Here is a 21,739-nt window from a genome sequence, read left to right on the forward strand (position 1 = left end):
CCCCTCACCCCCCCCTCCGAGACGCCGCACGGGAGAAAACACAAAATAAACACCCGGAGAGGTCCGGGGAGGGGGGGGGGAGAAGGAGAAACGGGACTTGAAGCAGCCCCCCCTCGGTTGGAGGGCAGAGGGGAAACTGAGGCACGGGGCCAGCCCCGTTATCGCTGATAACGCCCCCCCCCCGGTCCCTATCCCCTCCCCAGACCCCCCCCAAAACCCCCATGGGGACCTGCATGAGGGTTGGTGAGGGGCTGGGCCCCCACCCTAGGGTGCTGGGGCCCCGAGGGCACCCCAGGAGCCAGACGCGGGCACGGGGGGGGGGGGACAAAAAGCATTTAATGAAAGGGAGGAAAAGGTGGGGACAGGGGAGGAGGAGGGAGGCAAGGGGATGGGGGTGTTTTGGGGTGGATTTGGGGGATTTGGGGTAGATTTGGGGGGGATTTGGGGGATTTGGGGTGGATTTGGGGGATCTGAGGTGGATCTGGGGTGGGTTTGGGGGATTTGGGGTGGGTTGGAGGGAGCAGGGTGGCTTGGGGGGACTGGGGAAGTTTGGGGAAATGGGGACGGTTTGGGGGAATTGGGTTGGTTTGAAGGGATTGGGGTGGTTTGGGGGGCTCGGGGGAGTTTTGGGGGTATTGGGGAAGTTTTTGGGTGTTTCAGGGGAGTTTTTTGGGGCCAGAAGGGTGGGCACAGGGCCGGGGTCAGTGCGAGGGGACCCTGCTGAGCAGATTCTCCCTGCACACCTCGCGGTAGGCGTTGCGCAGCAGCACGTAGGGGAAGCAGCTCTCCAGCATGTCCACCGTCAGGAAGGACGACTCGGCCACGATCTGGGGTGTTTTTTTTTGGGGGGGGGGACACAAAAGACGCGTCTTCAGCAGCCGCCCCCACCCCAAGGTGCCTCAGTTTCCCCTCGTGCCTCTCCCCCCTCCATGAGCTGGGTGCCCCCTCCCCGTGCCCGAGCTCCAGCTCGAAGCATTTGCATTTAAATTGCTTTGCAGCCGGGGCGCTCTGCTCCCTGAATACCAATCCGGGGGGGGGGGGGGGCTGTGGGTGCGTGGCCCCCACCCCAATAGCCCTGCGGGTCCCCAAGGGGGGGGTCAGAACAGGATCTGACCCCCCTGAGCCCCCCGGATAGAGCTGGGCACCGGGGAGCTGGAGCAGCGTGGGCACGGCAGGAGGGGATACAACCCATAGGCCCCCCCGGGACCCCCAGAAACCCCCCCAGGACCCTCAGAAATGCCCCCAAGACCCTCAGAAGCCCCCCCAGAACCCTCAGAAGCCCCCCCAGGACACTCAGAAGCCCCCCCAGCACTCACCAGCTGCATGAGCAGGCAGATGGAGTCCCGGTTCCTTGCGCGCAGCTTGTCCGTCTCCTGGCCCAGCTGCAGGAGGCTGACAGAGGCCAACTGGGGAGGGGGGGGGGCAGATCCTGCTCAGCACCGACCCCCCCCACACCCCCAGGTGGTGCCCACCCCCCTTTTTAGGGCCGTCTGAGGTCCCCTGAGCCGCCCTCACCAGCAGGAACTCCTTGAGGTGGGTCTCGATGTTCTTGTTGTGGACGGTGAAGAGCGCGGCCGAGACGTGGATGATGGCCTTGGCCAGGCAGTGGATGTTGTTGTTGTAGCCTGGGGGGGGGGACAAGGGGGGGGGAAGGTTGGGGACAACGGGCCCCAAAGCAGGTGACAGCGGGGTCCCGATGTCCCCGATGCAGCCAGGGGGGTGTAAATGAGCCGGGGAGGGGGCCCTGGACTCGTAGGTGTGGGGTTGGGGGCAACGGGACTCAAGAAGGATTGGGGACGCGGACAAGAATGGGGACACGGGGATGGGGATGGGGACATGGGGACGGGGCTGGGGACACTGGGACAGGACTGGGGACACTGGGACAGGGCTGGGCCGTGCCTCACCGTCCGTCTCCGTGTTGTAGATGGACGCCGGGTCGGAGGCCAGCAAGGGCAGGGACACGGCCACGAAGACCAGCAGCAGGCAGGCGACCTTGTAGTCCTCCTCCGGGGACGAGCCATCTGCCAAAAGGGAGGGGACAATAGCCAGGGGACACGGGGGGGACCTCGGGGACAGCCCCCCGGGACCCCCCAGTCCCTCCCAGTCCCTCCCAGTCCCTCCCAGTACCCGTCTTGCTGCCGGCGAGGACGTTGACCAGCGCAGGGTCGATCTCGCAGGGGATGCCGGCGGCTGAGGCCAGCTCGAAGATGCTGAGGGTGACCTGGGGGGGGGGGGGGACGAAGGCTCAGGGCTGGGGTCACGGGGTGCCACACGAGCCACCCGGCCCCATTTCTTGAGGGGGGGGACACCCCTTGTCCCCGTACCCACCTGGATGTCGGTGTCGGGGGTGACCACGTCCGTCAGGCACTCGATGGGGCCCATGAGGAAGGGGCAGTGGTGGGAGAAAACCTGCGGGGAGACAGCGGTGAAGGAGGACGCGGGGGGGGGGAAAAACACCCCGGGGGGGGCTCGTTGTGACCCTATAGGGGGTGCCCACCTCCCGCAGGCCCTGCTGAGCCATGGCACGGAAGCTCAGGATCTCCCCGATGATGGTCATCCTCTTCAGGACGTTGTCAGCGGCTGTAGGGCGAGGAGAGGGCTCGGTGAGCGTGCAAACGTGCAAAAAAAGGGCCAATGCACGCCCCCCGGTGCCCCCCCAAACCCCAAAAAAAACTCACAGGTGAGCCGGGGCAGCAGGGCCGCCATCTGCTCGGGTTTGCAGGAGCTGGAGCGCAGCTGGACCAGCGTGTCCATGTTCTCGTTGACCAGTTTCTGCCGGGGACACGGGGCGCTGGCGGCGGGGGACACGCGCGGCCACCCCGCTGCTCGCGGCCCCGAGCGAGCCCCGGGGGTTGGGGGGGTCGCCGGGGGTGGCTCTGCCCGTCCCGATGCGCTGCGGCACGCGGCAGAGGCACCCTCGTCCTGGTTCTGGTCCCTGGTCCTGGTTCTGGTCCCTGGTTCTGGTCCTGGCACCTCGTCCCAGCACCCCGACCCCGGTCCCAGCACCCCGACCCCGGTCCCAGCACCCTGACCCCAGTCCTGGCACCCTGAGCCTGGTCCTGGCACCCCAAACCTGGCCCCGGCACCTCAAATTTGGCCTCTGGCACCCCAAACAAGGTCCTGGCACCCCAAACTTGGCCCCAGCAACCCAAACCTGGCACCCCAAACCTGGCCCCAGCAACCCAAACATGATCCTGGCACCCCAAACCTGGCACCTGACACCCTGACCCTCATTCCAGCACCTCAGCCCTGTTCCCAGCACCCCAAACCTGACCCCGGCACCCCAAACCTGGCACCTGGCACCCTGACCCTCATTCCAGTACCTCAGCTCTGGTCCCAGCACCCCAAACATGATCCTGGTACCCCAAACCTGGCCCCAGCACCCTGACCCTGGCCCCAGCACCCCAAACCTGAGCCTGCCACCCCAAACAAGGTCCTGGCACCCCAAACCTGACCTCAGCACCCCAAACCTGACCCCGGCCCCTCGTCCCCACCTTCAGCTCGGCGACCTGGGAGCTGACGTGCCACATGAGGTTGTCGCTCAGGAACTTCATCCCGTAGGGCCCGATGAGCTCGGCCAGCGCCCGCATCTCTGCGGGGACGGGGACGAGAAGGGGGGACGGAGAAGGGGACATCAGCGAGGGGGACGCGGGGGGACGGCTCCCGGCGGCGTCCCCACATCCCTCACCCGAAACGTCGGAGAATTCGGCGGCGCTGAAGGAGGGCTCGCCCTCGCGGGGCACCGTGGTGAAGGCCTGCAGGGCGGGGGCCAGCACGATGGCCCCCATGCTGGCCTGGCGCAGCAGAGCCTCCAGGTACCTGCGTGGAATCGAAGCACTGACCCTAAAAGGCCACGCTGACCCTATAGGGCCTCGTGAAGGGGGCCACCCTGTTTTGTTTTGGTTTTTTTTGGGGGTGCTGGGGCCTCGACGAGGGGAGACAGCCCAATTTTTTTTTGGGGGGGGGTGTTGCTGGCGCCCACCAGTTGGTGTAGATGGTGGTGAGGGTCTGCTCGCCGGCGGCGTCGCGGGGCTGCGTCTGCTGCAGGAGGACGCCGCGGATGATGCGCCCCGTGTCCAGCCCCAGCAGGTGAGCCAGCGACTGGAGGAAGGTGACGTAGGCTCCCAGTCCCACCAGTACCTCCGAGGGACGGGCCACCTCCTGCGTGGCTTGGCTGTAGCCCGCCATGGCCACGATGGCCCTGTAAAGGGGACGGGATGGGATGGGGGCTGCTCACAGCTCCGCGGGACCCGACCCCGCTGCCCCGTGCGCCCCCGCGGCCCCAATTCGGGTTTTTTTCACCCACTTGGTGAAGCGAGTTTCCAGCTGGCTGCTCAGGTACTCGGCCGGCGTCACCGTGTGCTCGAAGACGGTGAAGTTGGGCACGTGGTTGAGGCTCAGGGACAGCTCAGCCAGCGTCAGGTGCAGCTTGTCCATGCTGGGGGGGGGACACAACGCACGTTGGCAGCCACCCCGCGACCCTATAGGGTCGTGGGGACGGCCCTATAACCACCCCGTGCCCATCCACGGCGCGCCGAGCCCACCCTCGAGGTCTGGTGCTCGCCGTGGTCCTGTTTTGCCCCCCCCAGGGTCGTGTTGAAGCCCCCCCTTCCCAGGCTCTGCTCTCACTTGGTGGTCAGGGTCCGGTCCTTCCTCTGGCTCTCGGCCCCCGGTTTGTCCCGCTCGGGTTCCCCCTTTTTGGCCGGGTGTTTTAGGGTCTTCTTGTTGCGGGCCTTGCTGACGGTGGAGGCGCAGTGCTTGGGAAGCAGCTGGGGGGGGGGAACAGAGGGTTACAACGGGGGGGCTTTAGGATCGGAGCCCCCTCACCCCGTCCCCAAATCGGGGACACGGCCCCCCCAGCTCTGCTCCGCCACGGCCTGTCCCGTCCCCAAAAGCTACAGGGATCCTGGAGACCCCAAAGGCCAAAGAGCCCCGAGGATGATGAGGGGAGCGGAGAGTTAAGGGAGGAGAGGCTGAGGGGCGACCTCGTTAAGGGTTGTAATTATGGGGAGGGCGAGTGGCAGGGGGACGGGGCTGGGCTCTGCTCGGTGACACCCAGCGACAGGACGAGGGGCAGTGGGTGCAAGCTGGGGCTCATTTCTGCTCAAAAAAGCTCATTTTTGCTCAAAAAGCTCCTTTCTGCTCAAAAAAAAAAGCTCATTTTTGCTCAAAAAGCTCCTTTCTGCTCAAAAAAAGCTCATTTTTGCTCAAAAAGCTCCTTTCTGCTCAAAAAAAGCTCATTTTTGCTCAAAAAGCTCCTTTCTGCTCAAAAATGAGATGAGATTTTTGCACGGGGAGGGGGTCAGAGCACGGAACAGGCTGCCTGGGGGGCTGTGGGGTCTCCTCCTTTGGGGTCACCCAAATCCTGTCTGAACGTGCTCCTGCGTGACCCGATCGGGGTGTCCCTGCCCCAGTAGGGGTACCGGGCCGGGTGATCTTTTAGGGTCCCTCCCAGTCCCTTTTGGGGGGCTCGGAGCCCCTCACCTGCTCGCTGAGGTTGTGGTGCTCGGCGCAGGCGTCCATGATGCAGCTGCTGGCCTGGCGGGCCATCTCCTCCAGGAATTTGTTGCACAGCCCCAAAGCCACGGCCTGGAGCAGGGGGTGCTGCAGAGGGAGAGCCACGATGTGACAGCCCCAAAATGCCCCCAAAACAGCCCCAAAACAGCCCCAAAACAGCCCCAAAACGGCCCCAAAATGGCCCCAAAACGGCTCGTAGCCATGTGGCACGGGGTCAGGGCTGCAGCACGCCACCAGCTGCCCCAAAGCCACGTCCCCGGCCCCAAATAATTGCCACGGTGCCCCCCTGTCCCCCCCCCGGGGCTGCAGCACCCACCTCCTCGGGGCACATGGGGTGGACGCAGCGGGAGAAGTGGCTGCAGAGCAGGGGGAAGGCGATGCTGTAGCGCAGCATCGAGGGCTCCTCCATGGTCGCCGCGAACAGCTTCTCCACGACGCGGGGGTAGAAGCTGCAGGGGTGGGGGCAGAGGGGGGGGAGAGAGGGGCAGGGTGTGTTTTGGGTCTGCTGGCCTGATTTCTGTTTCCTTCTCCCCTTTTCACTCCATTTCTCCTTTTCTCTCCTCTCTCCTCTTTCCTTTTCTCCTTTCTCTCCTCTTTCCCCTTTCTCTCCTCTTTCCTTTTCCCCTTTTCTCTCCATTTCTCCTTTTATCTCCTTTTTCACTTTCTCCCTTTCTCTCGCCTTTCCCTTTTCTCTCCCCTTTCCTCTCCTCTTTTCCCTCTTCTCCCCTTTCCTTTTCCCTTTTCTCCCCTATTTCCTTTTCTCCTTTTCTCTCCATTTCTCCTTTTCTCTCCTTTTCCCCTCTCTCCTCTTTCCCTTTTCCTTTTCTCTCCTCTTTCCTTTTCTCTCCATTTCTCCTTTTCTCTCCTCTTTCCCTTTCCCTTTTCTCCCCTCTTCCCTTTTCTCTCCTCTTTCCTCTTTCCTTTTCTCTCCCCTTTCCTTTTTCCCTCCCCTCCCCTCCCAGGAGCAGACCCCCCACCTCCTACACCACCCGTGCACTGTCCCCATCCCCATCCCCATGTCCCCATCCCCACACCCACGCGTGTCCCCCCCAAGCCGCCCCCCAACCCTCCCCAGCCCCTCCCAGAGCTGACACCTCACCCCACACCCCCTCCACCCCTTCCCACATCCCTCACCCCGCCGCGTGCTTGCCTCAGGACCCAGTTTGGGGTTTGGACCCCCCCCCCCAAAGCCTGGCTGACCCCAAAACCACCTGGGGAAACTGAGGCACGAGGGGCAGGGCTGCTCACCACAGCTCCGAGAGGTCGGAGGCCTCGGCCAGCAGCTCCTCCAGGGAGTCGAGCAGTTTGGTGTGGAACACGACGAGGTTCATGGCCCGGCCCACGTCAGGGTTGGTGGCCAGTGGCAGAGAGGCTTTGGCCACGCTGGTGTAGGCCTGGGGGGGTCACGGGGGGGGTCAGGGGGACAGCAGGGTGCAGGGGACAGCTGGGAGGGGGACGGGGAGGTGGAGGGAAAAGGGACAGGGACTGGGAGGTGGAAGAAAAAGGGACTGGGAGGTGATGGAAATAGGGACAGGGACTGGGAGGTGGAGGGAAAAGGGTCTAGGAGGTGGTGGAAGTAGGGATGGGGACGGGGAGGTGGAGGAAATAGGGACGGGGACCAGGAGTTGATGGAAATAGGGACTGGGAGGTAGAGGAAAGAGGGACTGGGAGGTGGAGGAAAGAGGGATGAGGACTGGGAAGTAAAGGAAAAAGGGACTGGGAGGTGATGGAAATAGGGATGGGGACTGGGAGGTGGAAGAAAAAGGGACTGGGAGGTGATGGAAATAGGGACAGGGACTGGGATAGGGAGAGAGGAGAGGGATTGGTGCAGGGAACGAGGACAGGGACAGGGACAGGGACAGCACCTGCAGCCGGAACCAGTCCAGGCGGAGCGGGGTGAAATCAAACTGCTCCTTGTCATCCACTGCGGGGACAGGGAAAGGTGGGGAGACGTGGGGAAGGGTCCAAGGGGGGGGCAGGAGGGGCTGAGCCTCGGGCTGGGGGTGCTGACGGGGAGGTGCCGAGCCAAGGGGTGCTGGGTGCCAGCTTGGGGTGGCGGCACCCACCCCGTGGGACCCCCCAGGAGCTCCTGTGTCCCCACTGCCCCCCCTGAGCCTGCGCCTGGGTGCTCAGCACAGCGCCAGGGCTGCTGGTGGGGTGCAGGACGGGACATCGGACCCCAGGACGTGTCCCCAAGTCCCCAGGATGTGTCCCCAGACCCCCAGGCCATGCCACGGGGACGTGTTCCCTACCTCCTTTGACTGAGAGAGCCGAGAGGGAGCTGACGAAGGACGACAGGATGATGGATTCCTCCTCGGGGCACACGGAGAGGTTCTGCGGGGACGGGGACGCGATCGGGGACGGCCAGGACAGCCCCGGGGGACCGAGCCAGCCCCAAAAGGGAGCAGGATCAGCCCCCAGCAGCCAGCCCAGGGCGTCACCCGCCCTCCCCGTGGTACCTGAATGATTTCGCTCAGCACCAGGGCGTCGAAGCGGGCCAGGTACTGCACGTGGTAGCGCTGCAGGACCCCCACCTGCCCCCGCACCAGGCTCCGCAGCTGCTCCATGAGGAAGAGCATCTCCGCCAGGTGGCTGCCAGCGGGGCCGCCCGTCAGAGCGGGGACACAAAAAGCCCTAAATCTGCCCCAAAAGGGGGCAGCCGAGCCGTCCGTGCCCCCCCCTCTATGGCACCGTGCTCACCTGTCGGTGAAATCCTCGGGGTTTTTGGTCTTGGTGACGTGCTCGGCGTGCCGCACCAGCCAGCTCACCTCGTCCCGGCAGAAGGAGAGCGCCATGAAGACGAAGAGAGCCTGGGAAGAGCAGGGCTTAGAGGGCACGGGGGGGCTGCCACAGACCCCACACAGACCCCACAGGCGGCCTTTCCCCCCCCCACGCCCTGACAGAGCCCCGACACCCCCCCACAATCACACCCCGCTGCCCCAAACCCCGCACCATCGCCCCCCTACCCGGGGCTGCCCCGTAACCTCTCCACCCCGGCACCCCCCGTGCCCCACAGCGTGCCCCGTTAACCCCAACCCCACAGGCAGTATTCCCACCCCCCCTCGGCCCCCAAATCACTGCCGTTCCCCCCCCCACGTGCCCACCTTGGGTCCCAGCAGCCCGGGCTGATCCTCCAGCAGCGCCGCCAGCTCCCGCACGGCCCCACGCAGGTACGCCCGCCGACCCCGGTGCAGGGCTCCACTGTGGGGTGGGGGGGTCAGGATGGGGGTCAGGGCCACCCCAGTGCCCCTCCAGCCACCCTGTCCCCCCCCCCAGCACATCCCAGGCACCGTGTGGCAAAGGTGGGAATGATTGAAACCAAACTGGGGGGAATCCTGACCACCCCTGGGTGCTGGCACCTCCCCACACCCCCCTGGAGCCCCCCCAGCTCTCTGGGACACCACAGCCTCATGGGGTGGGGACCCCTCGATCCCCCTAAAGCTTTGGGACCCCCCGGGACCCTCCCCAGCCCCCCAAAATCCCCCGGAGCCCCCTGACCTTTGAGTGACAGCATGCTCCTTGCACTCCTTCAGATCGGCCACCCGCTTCCCGTAGCTGCGAGGGGGGGGACACGGCCGGGCAGTGCCACGCACGGGACACCCCAAAGATCCCACGGAGCCCCCCATGCACCCAAATTCTGGCCCCCACCATCACCCCCAGTACCAAACCCCACCGTACACCCAGTTTCTGGCCCCCACCATCACCCTGAGCACCCAAATCCCCCCATGCACCCAGTATCTGGCACCCACTGGCACCCAAAGCACCCAACACCCCCCCATAAACCCAGTTTCTGTCACCCAGAGTCACCCTGAGCACCCAAAACCCCCCCATACACCCAGAATCAGGCACCCTGAGCACCCAAACCCCCCCATACACCCAGTTTCTGTCACCCAGAGTCACCCTGAGCACCCAAATCCCCCCCATGCACCCAAATTCTGGCACCCACTGGCACCCCGAGCACCCAAACCCCCCCATACACCCAATTTCTTGCCCCCAGCATCACCCTGAGCACCCAAACCTCCACCGTACACCCAAATTCTGGCACCCACTGGCACACCAAGCCCCCAGCCGAGCCCCCAACCCCCCCAGCCGATCCCCCAGCCCCCCCCGACCCCCTCCCCGTTACCCCTTGAGGCTCCCGAGCAGCTCCTCGGTGACCTTGTGGATCTGCAGCACCTCGTCACGGAGCAGGGTGAGGTAGAGCGAGCCCTGCAGCGCCAGCCGCCACAGCTCCAGGCACTGCGGGGACAACCCCAAGGCCCCCGGGCACACCAGGAACCCCACTGCGGGGGGGGGCACGGCCATCAGGGTGGGGGTCTTGGCACCGCACCCCCCCTTTTGGGGCTCCCCACGGGGACTCACTGAGGATCCAGCGCTCCATCACCTCCAGGGACAGGTACTCGCAGGCCATCTGGGGACGGAGGCGTCACGGTGTCACCGCTCTCAGCCCCACGGGGTGACCCCCCCCCCAGACCCCTGAGCCCCCCCAGCATGTTGGCACTCACGGTGTCGGAGCTGGCGGGGCTCAGCATGGCCCCCGAGGTGCTGAGCAGGCTGAGGAGCTGGTCGCTGCGCCACTGCTCGGCCCCTTGGTTCCTCCGGGCAAAAAGGAAATGGAGGGACAGCAGGGCGCTGGTGACAGCCTGGGGGACAAAAAGGGGACAGCACGGGGTGGCACGGGGTCCGATGTGACCTCCCCAGGGGGGTTGTAACCCACCTTGGTGTGCGGCCCGAATTCCTCCGTCAGCTTCTTGAGGGGGTGCTCGTACTCCAGCAGCATCTGGCCCAGGCGGGCAAAGCTGGGGTCGCTGCGGGGACGAGGCGATGGGGACAACCCCTAAAAGGGGGGGGACAAAGCCCGAGGCCACCCCCCGAGGGGATTTTTTTTTTATTTTTCTTTTTTTTTTGGGGGGGGGGAAGCCCACCCACCTGGCTCCGTGGCTCATCTCGTGGGCGCAGTGGTACATGCCCACCAGCACCCGGCGGTCCTCGGTGCGGGCCAGCAGCAGGACGAGGGACACGTAGGTGACAACCAGGTCCAGGTAGTTCTTGGTGAAGTCGTAGTTGACGTGCTGGGGGGGGGCACAAAGCCGTGAGCCCCCCCCCGGAGCATTTTGGGCACCCCAAAGCCCCCCCCGAGGTCCCACTCACGATGTCGAAGAAGCACTGGTTGGCGTCGATGGTGTTCAGCAGCTCGTAGACGTGGTCCTGGGAGGGGACAAGGAGCCATGTCACCGCTGTGTGTCCCCCCCCAGCCCGAAAAGCCAGCGCTGCGCCCCCCCCCCGTGGCCCCAAGCTCACCCTAAACTCCAGGACGTCCACGAAGGAGTGGTAAAAGGGCCCCAGGGCACGCACGATGTCCCCTTTGTCCTTGTGCACCGGGCCAAGGTGTTGCTGCAAGGGACAACGGGGGGGGATACGGTGAGGGTGACACTTTGGGGACACCCCGGGAGGGGGGGGACATGGGGTTGGGGACAGGGGGGGGACGTGGCGGGCCCCTCACCGTGCTGCTCCTCACGTCCAGGGTGGGGAACTTCTTGTTGATGAACTTGACGCAGGGCTCCATGGCCTTGTCGCTGAGGAAGGACGGCCGCGTCTTGGGGTCGGAGCAGGTCTGTGGGACCCCCCCCAGGTAATATTAGAACCCCCGGGACCCCCTTTTTGGGGTCGCACCCCCCCCACCCAGCCCCAAACTCGACCTTTTTGATGTGGTAGATGCGGACGAGGACGCCCCGGCCCCGCTCGTTGAGGATGGTCAGCTTCTCGGCCAGCTTGTGCTGGTACACGGAGGGCAGCGACATGGTGGCGACGCGTTTTTGGGGTGGGGGGGCCACACCCCGCGTCCCCCCTCGTCCCCAAACCGCCCCGCGGCACCGACTTCCCCTTCCTGGGCTTCCTGGGCTGGGGCCACCAGCACCATGTGATGGTGACGGCAGCGCGACGTGACGTGACATCCAGCCCCAGCCCCGTAACGACTCCAGCCACGGCCCTATATCACCGCCCAGGGCTGTAGAATAGCACCCACGGCCCTATAACGCCCTGCAGGCCCAATGTGGCAGAGTCCAAAGCCCTAACACACCACCCAGGGCTCATATTATGCTGACCAGGACCGTATAACGCTACGGGATCCCTGTAGGAACACCCAAGGCCTGTGTAACACCACGCAAAGCCCACATCATGTCATCCAGGGATCCACCCAGGGCCATATTACAGCTTGCAGACCCGTCTAACACCCCCAGGTCCCCATAACGCCACAATGGGCCCATATAATGCCCCTCAGGACCCATATAACACCCTCTGGGACCCACGTAACACCACATAGGGCCCATATAACACCCCCAGGTCCATATAACACCATGCAGAAACCCTTACAACACCTCCCAGGTCCGCATAACACCACCAAGGTCCACACAACACCCTCTGGGGCCCACGTAACGGCCCTCAGGGCCCATATAGCACCTCCCAGGTCCATATAACACCATGCAGGACCCAGATAACACTCCCTAGGGCCCATACAACATGATCTGGGTCCATATAACACCATGTAGGGCCCACGTAACACCCCTCAGGGCCCATACAACACCCTCCAGGGCCATATAACACCATGTAGGGCCACGTAACACCCCACAGGGCCCATATAACACCACTTAGGGCTCACTTAACACCCCTCAGGGTCCATATAACACCATGTATGGTCCATGTAACACCCCCCAGGACCCATACATCACCCCCAGGTCCATATAACACCATGTAGGGCCCATACAACACCCCCCAGGCCCATATAACACCCCCAGAGCCCACACACCGCCTCACAAATCCCCCCGGGGCTCTATAACACCCCCGAGGACCCCCCCCCCAAAAAAAAAAAAAAAAAAAAACGCGGCGAAACCCAGGCCGCGTTGCCATGGCAACACCCTCGGGCTTTGCCGGAAGCTAGGCCGCGTTGCCATGGCGACGCGTCAGGCTTCGGCGGAAGCTAGGCCGCGTTGCCATGGCGACGGAACCATGGCGGGCGAGGCGCCGTTAGGCTTTGGCGGGCGCTAGGCCGCGTTGCCATGGCGACGCGGCGGGGACCGGGGCTGGTTCGGGCCCGGTGCGAGGAGCTCGGGGCCGGTGCCGCCGTTGGGGACCCGGCCATGGAGGCCGCCGCCGAGCCCGAGGCCCTGGTGCAGTGCCCCTACGACAGGAGCCACCGCGTGCGGGCGGCGCGGCTGCCATACCACCTGGTCAAGTGCCAGAGGGTCAGAGGGGGGGGGGATTTGGGGGGTGGGGGGCGGCACGGGGCTCAGCATCCTCATCCTCATCATCTTCATCCTCCTCTTCCTCATCATCCCCATCCTCATCCTCATCATCTTCATCCTCATCATCCTCATCCTCCTCTCCCTCATCTTCCTTCTCATCCTTCTTTTCCTCATCCTCATCATCTTCTTCCTCATCCTCATCCTCCTCATCTTCCTCCTCCTCATCATCATCATCCCTCTCCTTCTCCTCATCCTCATCATTCTCATCCACATCTTCCTCATCCTCTTCCTCATCCTCCCCTTCCTCATCCTCTTCCTCCTCATCCTCCTTCTCATCTTCCTCCTCCTCCTCATCCTCCTTCTCATCCTCATCTTCCCCTTCCTTATCCTCTTCCTCATCCTCTTCCTCCTCTCCCTCCTCCTCCTTCTCCTCATCCTCCTTATCTTCATCCTCTTCCTTCTCCTCCTCCTCCTCCTCCTCATCATCCTCTTCCTCCTTTTCACCCTCATCTTCCTCCCCCTCACCCTCCTCCTCCTCCTCCTCCCGCAGAACAACCCCCAGGTTGCCCGCCAGCTGGCCACCTGCCCCTTCAACGCCCGCCACCGGGTGCCGCGCGCCGAGCTGCGGGGCCACGTCGCCTCCTGCCCCGACCGGCGCCAGCTCGACGGCCTTCCAGGTACACAGCCCCCCCCCATACACAACCCCCCCAACCCCCTTCCCACCCCAATCACTTCCCCAGACCCCCCTCCCACCCCAATCACCCCCCCGACCCCACTCCTACCTCAATACGCAGCCCCACAGCCCCTCTCCCACCCCAATCACCCACCCGACCCCTCTCCCACCCCAATTACCCCCCTCCCATCCCAGTAACCCCCCTCCCACCCCAGTGGCCCCCTTGACCCCCCTCCCACCCCAGTCACCTCCCCTGACCCCCCTCCCACCCCAATACACAGCCCAACAACCCCCTTCCCACCCCAATCGCCCCACCGACCCCCCTCCCACCCCATTCACCTCCCCTGACCCCCGTCTCACCCCAATCACCCCCCCGGCCCCCCTTCCAACCCCAATCAATTCCCCTGACCCCCTCCCACCCCAATCACCCCCCCAGACCCCTCTCCCACCCCAGTCATGCCCCTGGCCCCCCTCCCACCCCAATACACAGCCCCACAACTCCCTCCCACCCCAATCACCCCCTTGACCCCCCTCCCACCCCAATCACCCCCCCGACCCCCTTCCCACCCCAATTACCCCCCCCACACCCCAATCACCCCCCCCGTGCCCACAGAGGCTCCCAGCACCAAGCCGAAAAGCCCCGACCCCCCCTCAGCGTGGCAGAACCCCCCGTGCCAGGAAGACTGGGAGGCAGGTGAGTGACCCCACAGCCCCGCCGTGCCCCCCCCGGCGACCCCCCCAGAGCCACCACATCCCCTTTTTGTGTCCCCCCCCCCCCCACAGAGCTGGATGAGCTGGAGGACGCCCCCCCATTTATCCTCACTCTCACCACGGGCGAGCTGCACCTCCCAAGCGACAGGTAAGGGACGTGCCCCCCCCCCGGGGGGGTGCACCCCTCGGTGTGCCCCCCCCCGACACCCCTTTTTTTCCCCCCTGCCCCCCCAGCTATGCCCCAGCGCCCCCCCGGAGCCAGCCCCGAGGCACGGTGCCCCCCCCCGGAGCGGAGCTGGACTTCGAGGGACCCAAGACGACGTCGGGGGGGGTGGGGGGGGAGCAGGGGCAACGTTTTTCGGCCCCCCCCCGGGAACGGGGGCATTGTAGGGCCGGGGGGGGGCAGTGCCAGCGGGGGAAAAAGTGTTAGAGAGGGGTTTGAAATGCACGTTGGAAATAATGCCCTGTGAGTGTGCCTGGCGTCGTGGGGGGGGGGGCCCTGTGGTGTTTGGGGGGGGTCCTGTGGTGTTTGGGGGGGGTCATGTGGTGCTGGGGGGGGGTTGACAGGGGAATTGGGGCTGCCACGGGGTGAGGACCACGAGGACGGGGACACCAGGAGAGTCCTGCCCCCCCCCCCCCCCCCAAAAATGCTCCGTGCTCTCCCTGCTTGTGGCACAGCCGAATTTTTTAGGGGTGGGGGGGTCATCAGCAGCCCCCCCCAGAGTGCTGTGGGGTCTGTCCCTGTCACCTCACCCTCCGTTTGTCCCCGTGACCCCAGGGGCCGCTGCTGCCCCCCCAAAACGTCCCCTCTGCCCCCCCATTTTCCCTACCTGTGCCCTGTCCCCCCCACACTTCCCCCCCCAGACCCTCACTGCCCCCCCCAGACCCCTGCTGCCCCCCCCAGCCCGTCCCCAAGGTCCCCTTCACTCATCCTCGGACGGCGACAGCGCAGCAGAAGACGCCCGAAACCCCCCCGGCGTGACCCAAAAAGGCTCCAGGTAACCCCAAAACCGCCTCATGCCCCCCCCCCCCCCCGACACCTGGGGGCTGCTTCCCACCCCCAAATCCCCCCCCGTGCACCAAATCCCCTTTATTTTCCCCCAAAAACCACCGAAGGAGCCTTCCTAGCCTGGCGCCAGCAGGCACTGCCCAGCTTTTGGGCCCGGGGGGGGGGCAATTTTATTTAATTTGGGGCTATTTTATTTAATTTTTGGCCGTTTTATTTAATTTTTGGCCGTTTTATTTATTTTTTTTGCTATTTTATATAATTTTAGGCCCTCTTGCACAACCCAGGCCGCGGCCCCGGTGCTCGCGGGATTTCCCCACCCATGGAATTTGGGGGGGGGGGGAAGCTGGGGGGGGCCTCGCCTCACACCCACCCTGTGCTCAGCCCCGAGACCAGGGCTGGGGCATCCCCGGGGGCCTCTTCCCCCTCCCTCATCCCTTAATTCCTTAATTAATTTATGTATTCCTTAATTAATTTCTTAATTCCTTGATTTTATTCCTTAATTAATTTCTTTGTTCCTTAATTTCTTTGTTCCTTAATTTCTTTGTTCCTTAATTTCTTTATTCCTTAATTTCTTTACTAATTCCTTGATTTCTGAATTCCTTGATTGCTTAATTCCTTAATTTTATTCCTTAATTAATTGCTTAATTTCTTGATTGCTTAAATCCTTGATTTCTTAATTACTTAATTACCTTCTGAATTCCTTGATTTCTTAATTCCTTGATGTCTTGATTCCTTAATTAATTCCTTGATTCTGTGATTCCTTAATTTCTTTATTCCTTAATTCCTTAATTAATTTCTTTATTCCTTGATTTCTTAATTCCTTAATTGATTTCTTAATTCCTTGATTTCTTAATTCCTTGATGTTTTGATTCCTTAATTAATTCCTTGATTCCGTGATTCCTTAATTTCTTTATTCCTTAATTAATTCCTTGTTTTCTTAATTCAGGAATTAATTTCTTAATTCCTGAATTAATTGCTTAATTCCTTGTTTTCTTTATTCCTTAATTAATTTCTTAATTCCTGAATTAATTTCTTAATTCCTTGATGTCTTTATTCCTTAATTAATCTCTTAATTCCTTCTTCCCCCCCCCCCTTTCTCCATTTCCCTCCCGCAGGATATTTCCACGCGGGGGCAGCCCCCCAGGGAGCGCCGGCAGCGCCAGGAGGTGAGGAGGAGGCGCATTTTGGGGCGTTCCGCGTGGAAACGGGGAATTTCTGTGTCACGCTGGCTGCCGGCCGCCCCTAACACACCAAACTCCACACCGACGGCAGCGGAGGGGACCCCGCGGGGCTCGTTTTGGGGGGAAATCCTGCTTTTTTTCCTTCTTTTTTTTGCAGCGGTTCATGGAGAGGTCAGGTCCGGACCCTGTCCCGCCCGGCCCCGCGATCTGCTGCTGCAATTAATTCCTCGCCTGCCAGGCCGGGGCTGCGGCTGCCGAACGTTTTTTGGGAGTCTCCTCTCCTCCCCCAGAGCCTGGGTGCTCGCTCTCCCCCCCAAATTTAACCTGCCTTTGTCCAAAGCCGCCGTTTTTTCCCCCAGATCCATTTTTCCCCCCAGAACCGTTTTTTTTCCCCCAGAACCATGCTCTAACCCCCTTTTCCCTACTTTACCAGCAGGATTAACCCCCCCACACCTCCCCGTGGAGAACCGGGACTCCCTCCTGAGTTTTTCCCAACATTTTTCCCCCTCCCCATCCTCCCTGGCCACAAAACTGCTCCTTTCTTTTTTCCTCTGCCCTCCCAGAGGGAGCGGAGACATTTCCAGCAGCGGGAATCCCTCAGGTGGGAACCCAGCCCCCAAAGGGTTAAGGAGGAATTTCTGGGGCTCTTTTTTTTTTATTTTTTTCGTGTGCTTTTCCCTCGTTTAAAAGCCTCTGACTGGTTCAGGCTCTGCCTGACATCTCTCCCCTGTGGTTTCCAGAGCAGTTTCATGTGTGCTCGGGGCCGTGCCAATAACGGCGTTGCAACACTTGCCGGGAGTTGTGCTCCGAGGGTGGATCCAGCCGGGTAGGTTCAAGGGCCGGGTTATTTTTGTCGGGGATGGGGAATGACGGGCGTTTTTCCCCCGTTTTTTTTTTTTTTTTTTACCTTTTCGGCCTTGTTTTGTCTCGCTGGAAGCGGTTGGGGATCCTGGGATCCGGGGATCCTGGCCGGCTGCTGGAAGGGGCAAGGCGGGGAGAGCTGCAGCCCCTAACACGCTGCGAGAAGCAGGGCCAGGCACCCCAAACGCCTCCATGGGGTGCACTGGGCACCCCAAACAGCTTCCTGGGGCACACCAGGCACCCCAAACGCCTTCCTGGGGTGCAAGGGGCATCCCAAACACCTCCATGGGGTGCACCAGACACCCCAAACACCTCCACGGGACACATTGGGCACCCCAAACACCTCCATGGGGCACACCGGGCACCCCAAACACCTCCCCAGGGTGCTTCGGGTGCCCCAAAATCACCTCCCCAGGGTGCAGAGGGTGCCTCAGTGCCTCTGTGGGGTGCACCAGACACCTCAAACACCTCCAGGGGATACACCAGGCAACCCAAACACCTACGTGGGGTGCACCAGGCACCAAAAACACCTCCATGGGGTGCAGTGGGCACCCGAAAGACCTCCTCGGGGCGCACTGGGCACCCCAAACACCTCCGTGGGGTGCCCCAGGTGCCCCAAACACCTCCAGCCTCTCCAAACCCCCGGCTCTGGGGGTGCCTCACCCCAAACTTTCATTTACCAGACCCCTCAACGAACCCCAAACTCCCCTTCCACGGGGCCGTTCCCCCCTGGGAGCACCCCTTGGCTGCAGCTTCGCCTCCGGCGGCGAGCGAGCCAGCTGGGCCGGGACAAAACCAGGAGCTGGTGCTCAACCTTCCCGATTTACACCCGATTTACACCCGATTTACACCCGATTTACACCCCGCAGCACGACGACGAAGCAGCCACGTGTCCGGCGTGGGCTCGGCGCCGTTTTCCTTCCTCCCCTGCACACCGGGAGGGCTCCCAGGGCTCCTCGGCCTCCTCTGCTGCTGGCGGGGCCGGCGCCGCGTCCGATTTTCCCTTCGCCTGGGTCTCGGCCAACGAGGGCACCAGGAGGTAGGGAGGGAGGGAGGGGAGCGGCCGGGATTTGGGGCTGCGCCTGGAGGAACCTCGCTGCCGGCTCCCGGGGCTCTGCGGCTCCCATCTGGCACGGGGTTGCTCCGGGGCATGAAAAACCGTTGGAAACCTGATGGGAAACCTCGGAAATGGGATGGGAAGCCTCGGAAATGGGACGGGAAGCCTTGGAAATGGGATGGGAAGCCTTGGAAATGGGATGAAAAGCTTTGGAAATGGGATGGGAAGCCTTGGGATTGGGATGGAAACCCTTGGGAAGCTTTTTTGCAGGGCGCTGCTACCTGCTCCCGTGGGCTGAGGAGGGGAGGGAGCTGCTGGGGTTTTGGGGACGGCTCCTGCGAGCACGCAGGGGATGTTTTCCTGCCCCAGGGCCCGAAATTTGGCCAGAACCTGGGGGATTTAGGGGCTGGGCTGCAGCACCACGGATAAATTCCCCCCCCCCTCTGTCGTGTTCCTGGTCGCCACCGTCGAGCAGCAAGCCCTGCCCTGACACCGCCGTGATTCGGGGAAGGTTTGGGGTTTTGGGGAGGTTTTGTGCCCGTTCAGAGCTGCCCCAAGTGCTCGAACTACTTCTCCCAGTCCTCCCCCCGCAGCGCCAGCACCCGGAGCGACGGAAGCAGCGTCCCGGCACCGCTCCCTGCACCCAAGGGACCCCCGGTGGGTGCCGGGGACCCCGAGGAGCCGCAGGAGGTGAGTCCCCCCCGCCGCCTGCACCCACGATTCCCATTAAAAATTCCCCTGGCCTGAGCTCACGCCGGCTCCTCGCCGTGATTCACCGCCGGCCGGCCCAGCAGAGGCAGGGGGAGGGCGGTGGGGGCTCTGCTGGAGGCTGGGGGGGGGAAAAAAAACCACATCCAGCCTCAAAACGATCCCAAAAACGGCAGGAAGAGGAAGAGAAGGTGGATGAAGGTCGCGGGCAAATGGCAGCGGCGAGGCCCCGGCCATAAAGCCGCCCCTCCTGGCCTCGCCGAGGGGCTGGGGGGGCTTTGAAGTCTCCGGGGGGGGGGGAGCAGCGAGGATGAGACCTCCAAAATCTGCTTCCCACAGCTGGGGGGGGCTGTGGGGGGAGCCCCCTTTGTGCTCTGCTGGGCACCCAGGGAGGGGAGAAGCCCGGCTCCAAGGGGGGTGCCCTGCAGGAATCGCTCCCTGTGGAGCCCCCCGGGGGGGGGGAATTTTGGCACCTTTGCTCCCCCCCCCAAACCTCGGACAGGCTGCGAGGCCACACGAAGCGGAGGAGCCGGGTTTTTGGGATTTCTCCCTGCCGGGGGGGGCCCCTTTTCTACCTGTTTTGACCCTCGCTCCTTCCCCGAGCGGGGCCGGGTGCTTCCCGCAGCGGCCGCGGGGAGAAATTTCCTTCCCCCCCCCCCCCCCCCCCAAGCCAGGGCGTTCCCCGAGCCCTGTTTATGGCCTGGCAGGGGACAGATGGAGAAATTTGGGACACCCCGAGGATGTCCCAGAGGGAAGGGACGAGGGATGGAGCTCCCTGAGTCGGGGGGGGGCTCGGCCCCGAGCTCGGCCGCTCGCCCGCGGGGCTTCTGCAGGGCGAGCGGGGCTGCGGCAGGAAACGGGGCGGAAAAAACAACATGTGGCCCCAAAAAGCAGGGGGCAGGATAAGGGCTGGGGGGGTGGCTGGCTGCCCGCGGCCCTAAAACCCCTTAAAAATGCCCCCAGGGTCGCTCGGTGTTTAATCGAGGCCCCCGGGGTGGATTTCGGGGTGCTTTGCGCAATGCCTGGGAGCTGGAATGGGGCAAAAAGGGGCAAAAAGGGGCGAAAAGGGGCAAAAAGGAAGGGGGGTGGAGGCTGGGGGGGGGGGTGATGGGTCCTGAGCATCTCGGGGACGCCCCACGCTGCAGGAGGAGTGGGGGCAGGGAGCGAAAATTGGGGAGGGGGGCACAAAGGGGGGGGCACACGTGGAGGAGGTGACAATTGGGGGGGGGACAGGGGGGGACGTGTCCTCACACAGGGCACACACACACGCGTGTGCTCACACCCCCACGGCCGGGGGGGGCCAGGCACACGCGTGCACCCTGCGCGTGTCGGTGTCTGTCCCCATGTCCCTCATGGTGTCCCTGCCACTGTCCTCGTGCCCGTCCCCAAGTCCCTGGCTGTCCCCATGTCCCTGTCTGTGCCTGTCCCCATGTCCCCATCCCCATCCCCATGTCCCCATGCCCGTCCCCAAGTCCCTGGCCATCCCCATGTCCCTGTGCCCGTCCCCATGTCCCCATGCCTGTCCCCATGTCCCCATCCCCATCCCCATGTCCCTGGGGATGTCCCTGCCCGTCCCCGTGTCCCCTGCCTGTCCCCATACCCGTGTTCCTGTGTCCCTTCCCGTGTCCCTCCTTGTGTCCGTGCCCATTCCTGTGCCCATTCCCGTGTCCTTGTCCCTGTCCCTGTCCCTGCACACCCCCATGTCCCTGCCCATGTCCCCACTCGTGTCCCCTCTCATGTCCCCACTCGTGTCCCCCCCTCCTGCCCCTCTCCGCACATCCCCGCGTCCTCCCCATCCCCATCCCCATCCCCATCCCCGTCCCCCTCCACCTTCCCCTATCCCTCCCCATCCCCATTCCTCGTGGGGGGGGGGCCCCCCTCCTGTCCCCCCCCCCCCTTGCCGTGGGGCCCCCCGTGCTGGCCGTGCGCCGGCCCCCCCAGGGCCTTCATCCTCCAGCTCCTTTTTGGGAAGCAGCCGGCGCGGGGCTGCAGCTCTCCACCGGGCCCGCGCCAGCCCCCGGGGACGGCGCCAGCCCCCGCACCCCCCCACCCGGCACCCACGGGGCACCCCCCCCACACACCCCAAAAAAAATTCACCCCCAAAAATTTCACCCCAAAAAATTCACCCCCCAAAAAAATCACCCCCCCAAAAAATTCACCCCCCAAAAAATCACCCCAACAAAATCAACCCCAAAAAAATCACCCCCAAAAAAATTCACCCCCAAAAAATTCACCTAAAAAAAATTCACCCAAAAAAATTCACCCCCAAAAAAATTCACCCCCAAAAAAATTCACCCCCAAAAAATTCACCCCCCAAAAAAATTCAACCCAAAAAAAATCAACCCCAAAAAAATTCACCCCCCAAAAAATTCACCCCAAAAAAATTCACCCCCCCCAAAAAAATTCACCCCCAAAAATTCACCCCCCAAAAAATTCACCCCCAAAAAATTCACCCCCCAAAAAAAATTCACCCCCCAAAAATTCACCCCCAAAAAATTCACCCCCAAAAAATTCACCCCCCCAAAAAATTCACCCCCCCAAAAATTCACCTCCCCAAACCCGTGGCCACCCTTTGTGCGCCCCCCCCCCCCCCCCCTTTCCTTGTGCCGGGTGCCCCATCCCCGGGTTGGGGGGGGGTGTTTGGGGGGGGGGGGGGGTTATGGGGTGACGTGGCCCCGGCGCGAGCCCAGGCTATATAGGGGCTGGCGGCGGCGGTGACTCAGGGCCCCCCCCCCCCCCTCGTTTTGTCCCCCCCCCGTTTTGTCCCCCCCCCCCCCGGCC

General features: G+C 63.1%; 2 protein-coding genes across 2 annotated transcripts; one reads left to right on the plus strand and one right to left on the minus strand.

The window, feature by feature from the left end:
- Positions 1-442: 442 nt before the first annotated feature.
- NCKAP1L (NCK associated protein 1 like) lies at positions 443-11,387 on the minus strand. The gene is made up of 31 exons (XM_082781270.1): positions 11,217-11,387; positions 11,021-11,131; positions 10,819-10,911; positions 10,669-10,725; positions 10,447-10,589; positions 10,235-10,325; positions 10,023-10,160; positions 9,880-9,928; positions 9,644-9,800; positions 9,016-9,072; positions 8,622-8,718; positions 8,218-8,327; positions 7,977-8,109; positions 7,770-7,851; positions 7,383-7,441; positions 6,766-6,911; positions 5,834-5,966; positions 5,485-5,604; positions 4,630-4,769; positions 4,307-4,438; positions 3,983-4,201; positions 3,689-3,819; positions 3,495-3,592; positions 2,679-2,772; positions 2,498-2,580; positions 2,329-2,409; positions 2,128-2,221; positions 1,905-2,021; positions 1,516-1,625; positions 1,317-1,406; positions 443-827 (listed from the first exon to the last, which is right to left on the minus strand). The coding sequence occupies exons 1-31, from the start codon at positions 11,316-11,318 to the stop codon at positions 702-704; spliced, it is 3,393 nt and encodes a 1,130-aa protein (XP_082637396.1). The 5' UTR covers positions 11,319-11,387; the 3' UTR covers positions 443-701.
- Positions 11,388-12,521: 1,134 nt separating this feature from the next.
- On the plus strand, positions 12,522-14,133 carry GTSF1 (gametocyte specific factor 1; the record flags this gene model as incomplete). The annotated part of the gene is made up of 3 exons (XM_082781459.1): positions 12,522-12,758; positions 13,309-13,435; positions 14,045-14,133. Exons 1-3 carry the CDS (start codon positions 12,573-12,575, stop codon positions 14,131-14,133), a joined length of 402 nt encoding a protein of 133 aa, XP_082637585.1. The 5' UTR covers positions 12,522-12,572.
- Between the last annotated feature and the right edge of the window lie 7,606 nt (positions 14,134-21,739).

The sequence above is a fragment of the Aythya marila genome, assembly GCF_965140915.1.
Source record: "Aythya marila genome assembly, chromosome: 30".
Classification (NCBI taxonomy): domain Eukaryota; kingdom Metazoa; phylum Chordata; class Aves; order Anseriformes; family Anatidae; genus Aythya; species Aythya marila.